General features: G+C 41.9%; 1 protein-coding gene and 1 long non-coding RNA gene across 5 annotated transcripts in view; one reads left to right on the top strand and one right to left on the bottom strand.

The window, feature by feature from the left end:
• Window positions 1-1,821: 1,821 nt before the first annotated feature.
• MOCS1 (molybdenum cofactor synthesis 1) overlaps window positions 1,822-18,829 on the bottom strand; it is a 31,154-nt gene continuing 14,146 nt past the window's right edge. For 2 of the 4 annotated variants that reach the window (XM_085055060.1, XM_085055062.1), the window contains exons 5-11: window positions 14,679-14,740; window positions 13,296-13,407; window positions 12,883-12,995; window positions 12,114-12,224; window positions 11,191-11,311; window positions 9,853-9,900; window positions 1,822-5,822 (exon numbers count right to left, since the gene is read on the bottom strand). In XM_085055060.1, coding sequence (XP_084911186.1) covers window positions 4,954-5,822; window positions 9,853-9,900; window positions 11,191-11,311; window positions 12,114-12,224; window positions 12,883-12,995; window positions 13,296-13,407; window positions 14,679-14,740 — 1,436 coding nt within the window. In that variant the 3' untranslated portion in view covers window positions 1,822-4,953. Of the gene's footprint in view, window positions 5,823-9,837; window positions 9,901-11,190; window positions 11,312-12,113; window positions 12,225-12,882; window positions 12,996-13,295; window positions 13,408-14,678; window positions 14,741-18,829 lie in introns of all 4 variants that reach the window. The other 2 variants (XM_085055063.1, XM_085055061.1) reach the window with 2 other exon arrangements.
• LOC146439341 (uncharacterized) overlaps window positions 17,155-18,829 on the top strand; it is a 560,563-nt gene continuing 558,888 nt past the window's right edge. Inside the window, exon 1 of the long non-coding RNA XR_014850758.1 lies at window positions 17,155-17,562. This is a non-coding gene — a long non-coding RNA (uncharacterized LOC146439341). The remainder of the gene's footprint in view (window positions 17,563-18,829) is intronic.

The following is an 18,829-nucleotide window of genomic DNA, read 5'->3' as shown; positions in this document are numbered from 1 at the left end:
ATAGAAGGACAGGGGGAGGTAGGGACAGCTGGATTTGTGTCTCAGCTACCACTGTTTAAGCTTACTGTGCCCAAAATGAGAATCTGCTCTTATGACAGAGTGCACTGAGTTCACCCAAAGCCCTTCAGTCCCAGTCTGTGACAAAGGATTCAGCTCTTCATCCTGTGCCTTTCTGGGCACTGTGCCAGGCATGTCAGGGGGTTGCCTGCCATCATCATGACTTAGCAGTGCCACTCACATGCACTGGTTTTTAGACCTAAGTTGAGGCTTTTACCTTGCATCTCAAAAACCTGAAAATGTGGTTAGCCCACCACAACCTGCAATTCCTCCAACTGATTTTATATTCCCTGAAACGCTGAGCTTCTCTTTGAGTGAGGTTCTGGTGCATGGAAGGAAGTGAACTGTGTTTCCATTTAACTAATTAGCAGCTCTGTCTTGGCCAAAGCACATATGATGCACCAGCCATTTTTCAGCTGTTCCAAGCCTGCCTGACTGCTGAGGCAGCCAGAGGGAGCCGAGAAGCAGCAAAGTTCCACGGAAGGGGTGGAACCAAGGGCCAGATTCTGTTCAGTCAAATCCCATGTAAAGCTGAGTAACAGGGAGTTTACAGGGAATCACTGTAGGTCACCAGGGGCTTAGAACAGCTAAAAAAGTTAATTCCTCCTTTTACTGTTCAGCTGTTGTTGCTTTTAGAATCTGGTTTTGAGTGGTTCCCATTCAGGAAAAAAAAAAAGAGGTCCCTCCCTAGGGTATTTCAAGTTGTGTCTTCCCCCCACGGCCCATTCTTCTTCCCCCAGCACTTCTTGAACACACTGCTCTTTTGACATAGATCTAATCTCTTTAAGAATTCCTAATGTCCAGCTTCTGCCAGCTTCTCCTTTATATGCTGCATCCAGTTTGTAACAGAACAGTGTGAGGGTGAGGTAGCCAATATCAGGATGTAGGCATGAAGGAAAGCCAGGCTGAGATTCCCCAAAGGACACAGGCTGGATTAGCAGTGAATAGACTGTAACACACAAATGGGACATGAGCTGGGACAAGTGAGTTTCCAGCAAGCAAAAGCTCTATGGTGTGTACATTGTGAGGGTTGCCACCATCTGCAGTATTTGTGTTTCAATTGTGTTTGATGTGCTCTGAAATGCAATGTGTACTCTTAGGGCACCCTTCAAGAAAAGGAGGGAGCAGCCTTGATGTTTTACTCTGTTTCTGCTCCTACTAAAAGGATGTAAAGCTTTGGGCTTATTTCAGGATTGACAGCATTTGGAATCTTAGAATCATTGAGGCTGGAAAAGAACTCTAACATCATTGATGCATTCTCAGTAGCAGGAAAACGAAGAGCTTTCCTGGAAGCTCAGGTGGATCAGAAGGGGGAATTTCTCTTAAGGCTTATTCATGATAGAGGAGGGATGGACTTTTATACAGGCACTTCCCAGAACCTTGGCTTCAGCTGTGGTCACTTGGACTAGGAGGAAGAGCTCTGGAGGCACCAGTTCTGTAGCAAGAAGCAATGATGTTATATACAGCCACTGGCTCAGAACAGGCATGTGGGAGAAGCTGGGACAATGACAAGAGATGATAAATTAAGTTAAAGCCACAGGATTACAGTTTAGTAACAGCCAGATTAAAATGAGTTTCTCTCAACAGTAAAAAAAAATAGGTTCTTTATAGTAGTAAATTACTGTGACTGATCGCTTGCTAATTGCTGACTAATCATGCAACTTGTAAAGTCTGTCTTGTTGCTTGTCCTGAGGTTCATAGAAGCTTTTGGGTTAAACTATAGAAGATAAATAAAAAGAATATTCAAAATAATACAAAACACAATCCATTACAACTAGTGTTTATTAAAAATACAGTGGACAAAAAAAGCAAGCCTCCAAAAAGTAGTCAGTTCATCAACATATATTACACCATGGCCCACCCAGCACCACAGAAACACAGAGTGCTCTCAACCCATTTCTCTCACAAAATGTTCTGTTGATTTATGCTTGGTTCATTACCTACAAATGTGCATAGTTTAAAGACTTGATAATGTAACATGAGCATAAAACGGTACCAATGTCAGTTTGCCTGGCACTTCCAGCCACTGTCAAACCAAGGAAGTAGTGCAATGTGCGTAAGTAGCGAGATGTGCGTGGTGGTTGTGTGAATGCTCAGTAGTCCCTGGTATGGCCCTGAGTCCTTTGTGTGAGCTTACAGCATGACAGCAAACTTCTCAGAAGCCAAAGAATCGTATGCCCAAAGCATTGTTTTGTTACTGCTGAGTACACTGAATTTCCTTTTCATTTTCAAAAGCAGCTAGAACCTGAGGGAAGGCCAGGAGGACAGGGTGTGTTGTGCGTGGTGAGGGGGGTAAGTGCTTGTGAAAGTCATTTAACTCAGCAGGTTACACGTGTGCTTCCTTTTCCTGACACTTTGTTTCCATGCTGAGCCAAGGGAACTGTTGTGCTATGGGCACAGCAGTTCCCCAGATGAACACAGTCTCTTGTATTTGCTGGACTGGGACCATCGTTGGTGTCAGTATGGCAGTGCTAGGTACACTCCTGGGAATAACAGGGAGTCAAGACTGTACCAGTGAATGTAGATTGTCCTGGTTCTGCCAAGGACATGGTTAATTTTTGCAGGAGCCAGGAGGGGGCATGGCTAGCAGCATGGGGGGTTATTCTGGGGACCAGGGAAGGGGTCTCTTCCAGTAAGGGAGAGGGCAGGCAGTGCCTGTTCCCTCTGTTATTGGAGCTGTTACTGTTCATTTTCTTATTCCATTGCTGTTTCCAGTAAATTGTTCTTATCTGAACTCATGATCTTTACCCACTGTGCCTCCAATTCTCCTCTCCAGCCCCACACAGGGAGGGAGGAGTGAGTGTGCAGTGGAACACTAAATTGGGGAACACCATTCCTAAACCACAACATGGATGTACAAATGCTGATGGTGTTTGGGCACCAAGCTTTCCAGATTCCTTTCCCTTTCAGCTGTAGCTGCTATGTCTGTCACTGTATATTACTGCATCTCACAGTGACAACAAAAAAATAATCAAATCAATTCCCCTGCACTGGAAAGAACACTTTTTGTGGTAGCTGGTATATGACATTGGTGGGATATGTAGTAAAGGCTGCTGCCTCCTCATCTTAGAGCTGTGCTTACTTTAAGTGAGCAGGATGGGCGTGGCAGTGTGGTGTGCTCACAGTACTTTAACCTTATTTAATGAGAAGCAGCTACTTGCAAAGCTTAAGATGCTTTTTTCGTAGTGTCTTTGACCTTATTAGTTATCTTCAACGCTGTGCGTATGGAAGGAGCACCCTGAATCATGTGCAACTTCACATTAGCCATAAGCAGCCATAAGGAAACCAACAACACTCTGCTTAGAGCACTTAAATTAACCCTTGAAAAGCATCATCAATATTAACAAGAATGCTGAGTAGTTTCGTATCTAGGACAGTTAATTACCAAAGCTAATTAATGCTACATGACTGTGGCCACTGCTACATTTATGGGGACACTTAAGTGCTCCAAGGCCAGAAGACTTCATGAAAAGCAAATCAGAGAAACATGCAGGAAAACACTCTGGCAGAAGCAAGAGCAACTACCTTTATTTTCCAAGTGGCCACTAGTCTGTTTTATCTGTCAGGACTATGCAGGCTGCTGGTTACTAGGAGCTGCACTGTGGCATTAAAAATTGGGAGTCTTCTAGGGCTTGGTTTGGCATCTCTTTCCAAAGTCAGGGAGAGCTTAATACTTTACTTCCATGCATGGCAAAATTAATCCCATAAACATGCAGACAGGGCATCCATGTATTTCAGTGCTAAGGTCAAAATTCTGGAACATGCTTCCAACATTGCAAAACGTATCTTTCAGATTAGCAAAATAATTCTTCCAAACCTAGAAATCCTGTTTCTGCATGGTTTACAGAGCACCCAAGGCAGAAAAATGGGTAGCTGCCTTTTTTTTTCTTTTGAAACTGGTAAGTGGGTATTTCCCACTTGCAGGCATCATTCTTATAAGGAAAGGCTAAGGGAGCTGAGCCTTTTCAGCATCCAAAAGAGATGATTGCGAGGATATCAGTGTCTGTGGGGGAAGATGCCAAGAACATGGAGCCAGGCTCTGCTTGGTGGTGCTGAGCAATAGGACAAGAGGCAACAGGCAGAAACATGCACATGAAGCTCCACCTGAACTTCTCTACTCTGCACCTGGCTGAGCACTGGAACAGACTGCCCAGAGAACTTGTGGAGGCTCCCTCATGGGAGATACTGCAGTCTGTGATCCTGTGCCATGTGCTCTGGGTGCCTGAGCAGGGAGGATGGACAAGATGACCCACTGTTCTTTCCAACCTTATCCATTTTGGGATTCTTTGATTCTGTGAAGGGAAGCAGTAGCACTGCAAAGGGATGGCAGCTGCCCCTTGACTCTGACTGGTTCCATGTTTATAATCTCTGCTGTATGGTGAGGTTCCCCAGCTGTGTTCTTCTCACTGTCATCCTCTAAACTCAATGAAGGAGGTCAGGAGAAAGATGGACAGACAATTCTGAAGTCTTAATCCTTGACTTAGAAATAGTTGCCAAAAAACAGCACTTTCAGCACTTGCTTCATTTCCAGAGCTCACAGTTGCATGGTATAATGACAGCAGGTATATTTCACAGCCCAAAGGAAAGAAAACAAATACAAAACCCAGAAACCTCTGTGGTATAAGCAGGAATCTTTTTGCAGTCTCACCCTGAGGACACTGAAATGGACATACTGGCAGAGTGGAGGTCTGTCCTCTAGAAAACAAACATGGTTTTCAACAGGGATAAATGGCTCCACTGTTCACCCAGCAGTGAGCTGACAGAGTAAGGCAATGCTGGAGGCATGGTGTTACTGTACTGTACACACTTGCTGAGGTCTCCAAGCCTACCAGCTGAGCAGATGGACTTCTGTAGGAGCAGTGGTCACTTGGAGGGCTGGAGGTACCTGGGTATTACCTAGGCCCTTGAGAAGTCTCCCCTCTGCCCACCTGTCTTACTAAGCAACTTCAGCTCTTGGATGACAATGTCATGAGTGACTGCTTTGCACATGTCGTACACTGTCAGTGCAGCCAGGCTGGCGGCTGTGAGAGCCTCCATCTCCACCCCTGTCCTCCCCCAGGTGTGACAGGAGCTGCGAATCACCACTGCATGTCTGGCTTCATCCAGGCTCAGAGACACCTCAACATGGTACAGGGGGATGTTGTGACACAATGGGATCAACTGGCTGGTGAGCTTGGCTCCCTGAATTCCTGCAATTTGGGCTACAGCCAGCACATCCCCTTTCTTCATCTGGTTTTGCCTCACCATCCCAAATGCCTTCTCACCCAGGAGGACCACAGCACCAGCAACAGCACTTCTTCTGGAATCTGGCTTCCCTCCAACATCAACCATTGTGGCCCGTCCTTCCTCATCAGTGTGAGTCAAGTTGTCAGAGGCATGAAGAACCTTGGTGCAAGACCCCGAATCCCTGGTATGGAATTGAGATCCTGAATGGGCCTCTTTGGACTGACAGTCCACTGAAACTTGGCCAACAGAAGCATCAAGGCACTTTGTATCAAATGTGGAGCTTGGGTCCTTCTGGAAGACACAGTAGCCTCGGAGCTGGGTTTGTAGAATTCCTGCCGCTATGTGCCCCTGTTTCTCTGGGTGAGATCCTGGCAGGAAAAGTTGTCCTGTAAGTTTATTTTTCACTGATGCTTTTCTCTTTTGTTTGGGTAAACTTGCTCTCAAAGTCAGCCAATGGCTAAATGTGTGCCCCCACTGTTTTGAATTTGGGGGATTCTGTAGGGCATCCTGGCATAGTGGGAATGACATCAGTGCAGGCTCTGGGGGAAAAAAAACAAAATGTAACATGAGAAGAACATCTTACTAACTGGATAGCTAAGCTGCCTGTAGCAGCTTAGAACCCTGTCAGAGCACTGCCTGGGACTTCGTGTGGTGCAAAAACCTCAATTAGCCTGCAAACATCCACTTTTTTTCCTGAAGCTCTTTCTCTTCTCTTCTCTTCTCTCTGATCAGTTCTCTACATTTCCTGGTTTGCTATTACAAACCTCAAGACTCAGAACATTCATTTCAAGGTCCCTGACAAAAAGAAACATCTTGCTTTCAAAAAGTATCAACACCTTTTGAGAAACAGCATCCAAGAAAGCTTATAGGAGCATCAGTTCTGAAGAAAAGTGAGTCACAGCATTTCAGCATCCATTTGGGACCATCCCAGCACCAGCCTTCTTTCAAAAGCCTGGCAGGGTGAATAGGAAACTCTTACATTCAGATTCTCAACTCTGCCTTTCCAAACACCTCCCTGCCAGCTCAGGCGGCTGCACTTCCTCCTTTCATCTCCTTCTGCAGGGAAGGGTCATGCCAGCACTTGAGGACAGCAGGGACCAGAAGCACTGCAACTGCACTGTCTACAAGCTCAGAGGGTGCTGGGAACCTCTCGTACCATTGCCAGCTCTTAACATGTTAATGACAGCTGAAGTTTAAGCACTGGAAAAACCACAGTCCCCTCACTGACAGATAGATTTTAAATCTACTCAGAAGCATGTTCCAAGTCGAGCTGGCAGAGCTCCCAGCTGGCAGAGAGGTAGTAAGCCCTCCTGCCCCTTTTCACCATTTAATCCTTTGGTTTTGGCATTTGCACTGGGCTAAATGCCAAGTGTGAAGACAGAAGGAGTCTCTTTCACATAAAAATGAATAAAATGTTTTGTAAGTAAAGCAAGCAGTATAGAGGTAAGTGGCTAAGCCCTGGTTTAACAGCACCATTGATAAGCATGTTTCTCTTTTTGAAGCTCCTCCTCTCTCTGCTCTGAGAAATGTGGAATTAGGTTGTGCTCAATAAGCTCCTTTGGTAGCTCTGGTATTTGAGGACTCCCTTTTCAGCCTATCTACAGGTGCACCAAATCAGCTTCCTGCCCCTCTGCACATTGCTGAGTTACCTCTGCTGCTCAGACCTACAGGAATTGCTGCAGACTGTCCACATGACAATAACAGACACAGTGTGGACAAAGGTCTGCTTGTGCTCCTCCCTCTGTTTTTAAAAACAAACCCACCAAACTCTTCCTTTAAAGTCCCAGTCTCTGCTAAAAACAAGACTGATGCACTTAATACCTTTTACATCCAGAGTACCCTCCAAATACTGGTCTGAAAGTACCCATTCCTGAAGCTTAAATCAACAGTAGATTTCATGACTTTAATCACTGTGATAACCTGAAGTCAGGCAAAGGCCTTTTTTGATCTACAGCTGATGGCCTATCCACTAAAATTAAGATTCCTGCAAATCGGAAGGCATGTGTTTACCTCAGAGGAATTGGAGAAAATGGACATAAATGTATCGAGTGCCAAATTGTTCTGCTTTAGAAGGGCACAGAAAATCATCTTTTTATTCCTCTTCTCTTACTCTCTCTTTTCATAGTGGGGCCTAACTCGAATATTCCTTTTAAAATCCAGGAACTCCAAGTACTCTGTTCTTCTGGATTCCTTGATTAGCTTTAAAGCTGAAGCTAAACTCCTTCACTGTAAAAGTGTCTTGTATGCAGAAGAAGCCAGACTGCAAAGGCAGACAAGTACTTCCTTCCACAGGGTAAACACACGTGGGTGGGAACTGGGAGAGAAGTTTGCTCAAGTAGAGTGGGAAGTAAACAGACAGCAAGAAAATCAAGTAGTGAGTGCAAAGCATCTTTGCTTTTCTGAACAACCTACACTTCTTGAAGTTGTACCTAGTCATCTCTATTTGACCCCAAATGGTTCATATACCTACAAAAAAAAAAAGGATAATGGCTTTCTACTGCACCATATATTGAAACCATCTGACAAATTCCATCTCCTTATATCCTATTAGTGCACCTCAAGTTTAATTGTGTCAGCTTCCAATTAGCACAATCTCAGGGGGAGAAAAGAAGGCAGGAGATACTTAAATTCATGAGGAAATTCCCATAACTGAAGTGAACCCAGGAGAAGAAGAACCTGCCAAAAGGAATATTTTGATTAAGCGAAATAAGATACAAACCATATAGCAAAGGATTGGACAACAGCAGTGCAGGGAAGACGCCAGGTTTGGCTTACTGGCTCTAGCAAAACCAATTAGCCATTTCCACAGCATTCATTAAATTTCATTAAATTAATTCCATACACACACTCCCCACTGACTGCTTGCACGCCAGCATTATTTGAAGTTTGTAAGTAATTCAAAACACAATTAGGAAATCTCCTAATGATTCCCCATGTGTCACAGTGGGATACTCTCCACTCATCTCCAGGCTCTCCATTGATGCAGTGACTGCCAGGAGTCAGTCTCAAAGGGAGATGGAGCAGCTGAAGGAGGAGGACCTGGACAAGCTGCCTCTTTCACTGCATGTCAGACAATGTTAAAGCACTTTTCAAAATGGAATTTGATTCATCTGATCTGTCGACATCCAAACATTGCTATGAACACTAACTTTGGAGTGTGGGAATTCTTTCAAAGGCAACTTAAAAAATTATGTAGGTCCCAGGGAGCTGTCAAGAGTTTTATATAGTATTTTTCATCTTAAGAAAAAACAAATCCAACAAAATTTTTTCCTCATGCAGCAACTCAATACACACTTTAAATAAAGGGTCCTCCTTACCCTTTTCCTGGAACACAATGCAGCAGTGGCCAAATACAAGACAGCAAATTTGAAGAGACAATCTTGCACCAGTCAACATGGAAACTGATGGCCCTTTAAAGTGGGCACCAAGTGAAAAACATCCACAGTGAAGACCTATGTTAAAGACTTCTGTGGATCCTATTTCCTAATAAAGGCAACAAAAGTACAAGCCCTAGGGGCTTGGTTTAAAAATAGAATAGTTATTATTTTATCACCTTTTGTAAAGACCTGCAAATTAATTCATGTTTCCTTCCCCATGGGTACCTGTTTTAAAACCTGTGTTTTAAGCTGCCCAGCAGCTAACATGCTCCAAACAACGAGAGGATGAGAGTTTGGATTAGAAACAAAATGTTCAAGTTTTCCACCTTTGGGGTTTCTTTTTCCCCCCCACCCCTTGTTGATAAGGAACAATAAAACATCCTGCAATTAATCTCACAAAGGTAACTCTTGTAACCATTTTTTAAGGTCTTTGGATAGATAGCTGTCTTACAGAACAAGGAAACATAGGCACAGAGGAGGTAAAATCACACTGAAGGAGATGTTCCCAGCAGTGCTGTATCACTCATGAACACAGCTTCAGGCAGAAAGGAGAGTTAGCAAACATCTTCAATAGATGCTAGAAGGAAAGGAAGGACTCTTGGTTCCTAGGTCTCTCATGATTATGTTCTGAGACTTGGCAACAATAAGAGGCAATTTCAAAAGAATGAAGTCCCATGTCTCAGATTCTGAAAGAGTAGTGAGGTAGGAACACTTGCATTTCTGTCAGGTTGCTGGCTCTATATATATTATAAACAAGGTTGAATTTCTTATTCCATGGATAAAAGTCCATTCTGCATCCTTTATATTTATATGGCAATATGGTCAAAACTCACCCCAAACTGTCTTACAAGTAACTATACTGTTCTTCTTAAGTACAGAGGAAGATGATGGGAAATAAGGTGGGAAAGTTGATTATCCCTTTGGAAAATGTAATGAACTGCCATAATTAGAGGAAACAAAACCAGTGCTGTCAATTGGAAAACTGGGTAAGACTTGGTAGGGACATTAAACCTTTCTTCCTCTTCCACTTCAGAATGTTAATTATAACTGGTTAATTAAGAAGCCCATTTCTTTGCCTAAACCTAAGGCAGAACCACAAGCTAATCTTAAAAGCCCAATCTACTCTGCTCCCCCAAAGACAGAAACAGAACAAAATCATTGTATGTTTTTTACGTACTGATTTGTCACCCACCAATCAGGATCATTGGCCGGTTTTTCATCTGGGAAATGTTAAACATGCCTAGAAATAAAATAAGGAACATATAAAAATCCTGGCTTTTTAGGCTTTAAGTCATGCATCTGGTTTACATATTTAGTTTTCTGCTCTTCACAGTGCAACCTGCATGCTAGGGAAAACAAAGCTGAAAAAAGACCAAGGGAACTGGAGGAGGGGCAATCTAGCATGGTATTATTTAAAACTATAGCTGCCTGAGTCTTCAGGCATCCAGCTGCTATGGATCTATCACTCTGCAGAACCCTTTCCCAAAAAGCTTGCCATAATGTGAATTACAGTCTACCTTCTACAGAATTCAAACTGTTTGAGACTATCTTGTCTCTAAGAATGGTATTTGACTACACTAGCACTACAAATAAGCTGTTAATAAGTGCTCCAGTTCAATGAAGTTCAATCACAGAAAGCCCCAGGGACAATACTGAGATTAACAGAAACTGGGAGGAGACAGACAATGTCAAGTGCTGATGTCATTTTGCTGCTGATGGCCAAATGCCTTAAGTAGACTCTTACCCATCTACCCCCTGCTTTCCCAAACCAGAAATTCATAAATAAATGGTCTACAAATAAAGGAACCGATATGTCCACCCCTCCCCTTAGGTTTACAAGGCACTATTTTATCTGGGTCAGACCAATGTATTTTGCAAGTTAGTCTACGCTCAGATTTAAAAGCTACCTTAAATTTGTTTCACACATTAGGAAAAAGGAAAAACCTACTGTTACTAATCTGTCAGAATCCACAAGAAAACAAAAGGCCTAGAGCATATTTTTAGTGTATAGGGGACTAATCCATGATCATTAAGCCAGTTCATGTACAAGAGGTCAGCATTCCCAGCTGGAGCCAGATTACAAAAATACAGTTAGGTTCAGATGTGAATGTTTATATCAATATAAATTCAGAAAAGACGAATACAGCCTGAGGATGTGACTGCATCATCGTGGACCTTGTGTCATGACCTTGCGCAGAGCACTAGATGAGTGCCTACAAATTCCTGCATACCGAAAAAGAGATTTGTCACTTCTAGAAACATGTTAATGCGGTATTTGGATCGACAGCTCAGTTTAGTCTGAGTACTTCTTTTACAGCAAACTAAAAAAAAAAAGGGGATCCAGTACAACTACTTAGCTTTACACTTTGCTGTTGCTGTTGTGAGCAGTGGTATTCTTATCTATTTGAGAACAAAAGTCAGTCTGAAAGTCTTTCAGACAGTCTGGATTCTAACTCTCATGGAAAGTTACAAGTACCAGGACACTGTTTTCCCTATCACTGCTGTTGTTTGTCAAGCACAACGAACATACCAGCATGTTGTTTCTTTTTTCTGCCCACTGCTGCTCCAATGATTTGAATCAACTCTTCCTCTGAGGCACCCGACCGTAGGTGATCCCTCAAGGACACTTCTGAATTCCCAAAAAGGCACACCTGCAGCCAACCCAGGGAAGCAGAAGAGGAAAAATGAGAAACAATAAAATAAATTACTTTTACAAGTATTTTGTACTAACCTCAGAGTGAAGAGCTTTGGAGAGGCCTACCCTATTGAAGGGAACATTTATGGAGATTATTTTATCTCTCCTCATGTACACACAGACAGCCTGCGATGTTTATGCAGCCTAAGCTCATTGGGCCTTCAGGCTGCCTCAGTCATCTGACATTAGGCAGCAGCACAGCTGTTGTCAATATCAGGTGACAATGTGTAAGTGCCAATTTTTAATTGAAAACTTTAATTTTCCCCCAGAAACTGCCAGTTTCAACGTGGCAGGAAATGTTTATCCCTCCTTGTTCTACAGTCATTGAGCAAATGTACACGCTGCTCTTGAAGGAGAAGAGTTACAAGTTGTTTGGGAAACAAGACAGGATCCTTGTGGAATGTAAAAGCCAAGCCCTCACAGCTGCTTGGATACTTTTTTAATGGGAAATCATCTGCTTGTCACATGTTTAAGATGATTTTGAATCGAAGATTAGAATAAATGTTTGTATTTGCTGGCCATGCAACCATGTTTTACAACTGAAGTTAACTATGGTAGCAAAACAGAGAAACTGAAAAAAGGTGACGTAACATCTCCCTAACACCCTGACAAGATGGAACAAGAATACATACAGGATAAATAAACAGCAGTTAGCTGGTAATAATTATGTGTCTTTACATCCCAGTTACTTTTACGAGATGAATTTCAACACTATTTTCACTGCATGAATTTGAGGAGAATCCCATTTCACTACCAACCTTTAGGTTCCCATCTGCTGTTATCCTCAGCCGATTGCAGGATCCACAGAAGTGCTCTGACATGGAGGTGATGAAGCTGATTTGTCCCTGGAAATGTGGCACCTTATAACTCTAAAGAAATGCAGAAGAGAAAAAAAAAAGAAGAGTCAAAAACAGACTCCTAATTTTTATAGCTCTACTGGCCTAAAGACCAAAAGACATTTTAACAGATTTTCTTCAACCCAAAGGTCATAACAAAGAAAGAAAAAAAGAACAAACCAAAATCAGATTTATCAGGTGTTCCAGTCTGTTCTGCCCTGTTTCTGGAAATTCCCAAACTTGTTAAATGTTTGCTCTTGTAGTTATCAACTAACAGGTGATGCCAGTAGGCAGCATGCAACTCAGGCAGCCATGAGCTAAGAAATCCGCTATGTGACACTGTACACTCTAAAGCAATAGTTTCTTCACTGAACAGCTGTTCCATCACAATTGTTAATGTGGAGACATGGATTGACAAAAGTTTCAAAAGCTGTAAGTATAGGATACAGGCCTGGCATTCGTTATATCTGACTGAAAACACATCTAGAAAATACGTTGCATTTGTAAAGGTAAAGACTATGACTAGCACTTAAAAAGCATTAGATGTCATGCAGGCAACTTGACCAAAACACAAGAGTTACTACACTGAATATTTTTTACTTTGGATGTCAAGTATCAATGCTGAACTTAGGAGAATTTGGGGCAGGGAAGGAATGGGGGCACGTTTCACGTGTTCTTTGTCCAACTCCACCTTGGCTGTGCTGGAAGTTTCACATGGTAATTTCTCCAATTCAGGCCATCGCTGTTTAATTGTATCAAGCATTTCTTTGTAGCTCACCATCTTCTTGAAGTTCCATTTATTACCTAGAATTAACAAAAACCAGCCTAACTTTAGACTGTGGCTTTTATTTTCTTAATTAGCAGAGAACCACCTTCACATTCTCCATAAATCTCACTTTAGCCATAGGTGTTTCACCCTGAGCTAACCCTTCTACAGCTTATCTAGGGAAGAAGATAAACTGCAAAAGATACAACATAAAACTTCAGGCAACTCCTAATTCCCTAAAAGAGCTTACCAAAAACTCCAGAGACAAGTCTTTGGGATGAATATCCACCAACCAGCTCACTTCTGTCCAGGAAGAATCTCAGAGCAGGAGTACTTACCATCAAAAGGCATGTATTCTATGAACCGCACGTCAAGGGGCAGATCCTTTGTGAAATCCACAAAGTCCAGCACTTCATCCTCATTGAAGCCTCGCATCACCACACAGTTCACCTGCAGGTAAAGCAGACACCTGAAATTACTGAGCAGAGTAAGACTTTCTTCCCACTTACACAAGGACACTTTCGTAGTCCTTGCAGAAGGCAACATAGATAGAAATAACTTTTTTTTTTAAGAAAAAATTATGAGAGAAGTTGGCCGGATTGCAGTGGTACAGATGACCATTTCTGCCTAGCTTGTCTAAGTTTTTACATACAACCTGACTAAAGTTGTTGTCTTGTTACATGGAAAACTAATACAAATCTAGGTAACACAGACATTGTCTTACCCATCTAAGGCATGCCTGCTTTTACTGTTTAAAATGACAACTCCACTCCCAAATTCTACATTGTGTGGCTTCTGTAAAAGTGCTGGCAAGTTACCTTCCAAAGCATTCTCTATGGCAGATCATAGGCACAAATTCCCTGGCCCAGGAAGTGTTCACAGCACACTCCATAACCACAGGCTACAGGATAACTAGCTCTGCCTTCCTCCAAAAGAGAGGTTAACACTGAGTTTTCCACACACTACTCGTAAATAATACTTACATTGGAGTCTCAGGTCTTCTCTGAAGAACAATAGAGAGCTGTGGAGTTGCTAAAACACTTCTGTTAGCAAGGCAGCCTTGTATGTCCAAACATCACGTATCAGTTCTTAAGAGCTTTCAGGAAAGCCTAAAACCTAGTTTAATTTCAGATGTTTTTCACAGCTCTATAGCCAAAGCCACTTACACATAATAGAACTTCCTGAGCACTGGTGAAACTGAAGGGAACTACAGCTGCAGAACTGCAAACAGCTGAGTTAGGGAGAAGTTTCACGTTGCAGTGAAGCTGGTTTACCTGCAACCTCCAACTTGCTTTCCCTCTCAAACTGGCACTCAAAATAGTCTGCTGTAAGGAGCTAAAGGAGAAAAACCAGAATAAAATGAGTATCTTTTTGTAGGGTAGTTCCTGCCTGTTAACTCCCTGGCCAGGTTCACAGCTGGGTCAGAGAAGTGCCAATTCAGTAGAGAGGGAAGGGAAAGCCAAATACAGAGCAGGGCCATCCTGCAGTGACACAATCCGCAGGCTGAGGCAGTATGAACCTGCACCCTCAGCTGCACAAGCAGATGATATGAATTCTCCTTGTTACTTCTCGATGTGATCTTCAATTTTTTCTCCAGTTTTACTAAAAATTATTCATGGGGTGGGGTGGGAGGTGAGATGCAATACAATAAATTCCTTATAAGGTGATCTGTATGTATGGTAAAACACAACAGTTTCAGAGTAAAAAAGCACTGGTTTTACCTTAACAGGACGGTAGCCAAGTTCAGTGGCCTTGTGGATTCCTTCCATTACCTTGTGAAAGCCTAGAATACAAAAAGAGTGAAAAAAAATCTTTATTGTTTAAAAGCAGAATGCAAAAGGAGGTTATTGAGTACAAGACAAAAAGATGACAAATTAACCAATCTGATTCAGTAGATAGGGCTGCAAGTAAGAAGAGTTGCAAATAATGAGATTTTAATTACGCTCTCCCTCATAATCCCCAAAGACTACCAGTGTTACTGTGCTCAAGTAATTGAGATCAATATTTATCTGGTATTTGAGTAACCAACAATACTGGTAAGGTTTTTTACATCTTTGGATATCCAAGTATTATTAGCGTATGATTCTCCACTTTCCTGTAAGTCAGCTTTCCTTGTGTTACATTCTTGTTAAAGGGAGTGGAAAGAATTTATGAACTGCCTCCAGATGCAACGAAGAAAGAATAATAAATTAATGTTTACTTTATAGTAATGGCTTGTGTCTTTGCTACAGTGGCAGAATTTCACTATTCTCAATCAGGCAGCAATGTTGCTAAGAGAATTTTAAAAGGATTTTTCTGAAGTCCATTTGGGGTGGAGTGGGTTTAGGAACAAACAAAAGCCCCTTGACTCCCTGTTCAACGCTGTCTACAGATGTAACTGGCTTCCCAAAGCTACCGACTATCTATTAGTCAGAAGATCAAAGGCAGCATTTCTCAGTATCATAATTTTTACGACTAAACATGGGAAATTAGTGAACAAAATGTGGCAGAGATTCAAGCACTGAGGAAAGCAATTCAGTTGGCCTTTGACCCTCAAAAACAAATGAAAGATGTCAAAAACTACAGTGATTTTAAGGAATGAAGTGCCCAGTTTCATCCTACCATTTAGTGTGGCCTACAGCTGCCAGCTGCTCTCAAACACAAATATATATATTTAATTTAGGGCAAGTATCTTTGCCACTACACATACCTCTTTTAAAGCTGGAAGAAAAATAAAGGAACGATGCAGTTTTAGAATTCCGAAGTAAATTAGGAAAGTCTCTTCATGATCTCATTCAAACCACCCCTTCTGTCAACTTTGTTTAAAGTTAAGACCTTTCATCAAGACATCAGTTTCATACTTGGCATATTATTCCCTCCCTGCCACACTAAGCAGCTGGCAGAGAACAAAGGTGAGCAAGAATGAGACAGCAAACTCCCGAGCTCTGGGCACACATTTCTGCTGAGTGGGGGTGCTCAGCTGCTCACCTCGTGTTTGTGAATGCCTCTTCTGCCCTGGCAGGTTCTAGACTAAGTTACATTTCTGTTCTGCATATGAAACTCAGGTATGAGAGACCGAACACTGTGTGACGCTGAGCTCCTTCCTCCAAAGCTGTAGTCTTCAACACCAAATACTTTACACATGCTACTAAAAGCAGTATGTTTCAGAAGTTTGTGCTGACAGTCCCTATGCTGCTCCTAGTCACATTTTTCTGCATAGGTCTATCACCCTCCTTTGCCTATCTACGATCTACTGGAAACTCAGATTCTCTAGTGAAGAGATCATACATTCATTACTCTGCAGGTGCTTTAGCAGAAAAAAGCAGTAACTCAATAGTATTCTGTGCATACTTAATATTAGCCAGATTCAAAATCAGAAAAAAAGGAAAGAGACAAAAAATTCACTTCACTGCTCTCTGGCAAGTAAAGACACCATAAAGCATGGACAGAGGAAAGCAAAAGATACACTTATTTAATAAGCCAGTTCTAATGCTAATTCTGGCGGCAAAAAGAGTGATAAAAAGCAAAGAGAAGACAGTGAAATAATTCTTGCAAGCAACTGTTTGAAGTTGTGGCTTGTCACCCTTCTCAATCACCATCTTCTTGGGCATGTGCCCAGGAAGTCTGCAGCACCTGTGGTAGATCTCATTCCAATTAAGCAAGATTGCAGGTGGAATGTGGGAACAGAGATGATACACTGCTGTAAGCACAACCCGGAGCCACGAATGGGATCAAAAATCTCTGCAACTGCTCAGAAAACCTTATGTGTGACCCTGGATTACAGAAAGGAGAAACTCAATGTAACTAAAAAGGCTAGGAAGCAACTACTCCTCTTTCACCCAATGAAAAATTTCAGTATTTTCATCATATTTGATTTCTTCTGAAATCAGAACTTTAACCAGCTTTATAGTACAGAGACCTCAGAACCACCCAGAAAAATCCTGTGTGGAACAAAATTTCCCAGCATTTAACCCTTACAGGAAGCAATGCTTCAGGCCTATATTTAATGATATAATTACAGTACATCATGACCTCATTTTCCTTGTATGAAACAAAAATGGAAAGAAGGCACAGGCCATGAAACAGGTTAGACTGACTACCTGCATGAAAGCATTTTTCATTTGTTCATCCCTTAGAATGCGGGAGATTGGGAAAAGTAGAAATATTATGGTACTCTGAAGTGCTTTCACACATCAGTGAAATCTCTGATGACCTCACAGTCATTTTGTCCATCCCAACCATTTGCAAGTAGGAGCAGATGTGATGCAGGGCACCTGCACCAAAGATACATATTCGCTGCATCTCCTTAAAACCCTTGACTTTCTGGCAAAACAGAAAAATTGATTCCAAGTCCTGGTAAGCTCCATAATCAGATGCCATCTTTACTTTCCAGAGAAGTTACCAGCGTGTAGGAGTCCAAGACCAGGAATCCCTCTCACCTTAACAGAGCTATATCTTGTTGCCTCTGGAACTGCCACAGGAGACAGGGTAGTTCAGTAGGGCAGGCACTCTATTCTCTGCTCATTCCATACTTGGAAACCTCCTATTAAATAAAAACCCTCAAAAAAAAAAAAAAAAAAAAAAAAAAAAAAAAAAAAAGGAAAGAAAAAAAAAAAGAAAAAAAAAGTAGAAGTATTTTTACATAATTTCAGCCTTTAACCTTAACAAAAGAAAGAAGAAGAAAAAAAAAACCAGAACTCAATATTACTATTTTTACCTGATTTCTGCTTAGAAAAAAAAAAAAAATCTATGATTTGGAGATTTTTTTCTTGTTCTCCTCTTTAAAATATTGAGTAATAGACTCCCTTGCTTATTGTCTATGCTGTTCAGTTGAGCAATTTCTCTTTGTTGTTAAAGACCCTTTTTTCTTTAAAGGGGAAGAGAACATTCATAAAAATAAAAACTACACTCATCCCCTAGTAACTTTTAGTTTACTACATAAGCAGCACATTTCTAACAGCTTCTAATCAGATATGAATTCAGGAAGCTGGAGGCTCAGGTTTGCCCCTTCAGTAGCAGGAGAAGGGCTTGTTCCTAATGAATGTCACAAGCCAGGTAATATTCAAACACAGAGAGCAGAAGGAAAGAGCACAGTCAACAGCAGTTTGTGATTAGATACTCCCAGATACCACTCTGTGAGCCAGCTGTGCCATGACACAACCAGATTAATGCAACAGCCTACACTGGAAGGATAAGGCTCCAGTCTGATTTATGACAGGAACTGATTTCTGGAGCATGACACAGAAACCTGAAGTAGTGCTCCCATAGAGACTGTTGACAAGGACACCTTTCCACACCTGCCAGCAGAACTTTGGTTTGATAGCAGTGAGTCAAATGCTGACATTACTTCTCACCGCATGCCAGATTTCTACAATCCTTTTCCTACCTGTATCTGAGGCTGTTGCACCATCTGGTGGCTACTTAGAGGTTTTGTCAGAAGTTTGCAAACTGCTGAAGTTACATTGCTGAACAGAAAGAGAATGTTACAACATCAAATCAGTTTTAGTTTGGAAGGAAGCCCAGTCATGAAGCTGAGCTCCATGATCAGCTTTAGGATTGATTTAACAAGAATCTGTGATGCTGGGCATATCCAAGCATTTTTGAAATTTTATTTGGAATTACTTGCTCAGCAGGAAAGAAGTTACAAAGCCAACAGCCCTCCTCAAATTACCTCAGGCATGGTTTATGTTTATTCCTATTAAAAAGCAGTGGATATGGAACATCACTGACCACAAGTGAGACCACTGCTAGCACACCCCAAACTTCCAGAAACTGTCACTATTCACGACAAGAGGTTCAGTTCTTGCAGCATCTTTGTCCCCAGATACTGTAGCAGGAACATCTGGGTTTTTTGAGCAGTACTAAAGAAGAGCAGCACACAAGACCAACACAA

The sequence above is a fragment of the Lichenostomus cassidix genome, chromosome 3, assembly GCF_008360975.1.
Source record: "Lichenostomus cassidix isolate B80296 chromosome 3, HeHo_3.0, whole genome shotgun sequence".
Taxonomy (NCBI): domain Eukaryota; kingdom Metazoa; phylum Chordata; class Aves; order Passeriformes; family Meliphagidae; genus Lichenostomus; species Lichenostomus cassidix.
Note: the sequence above shows the minus strand (reverse complement) of the source record. Positions and strands in the feature narration are given on the sequence as shown.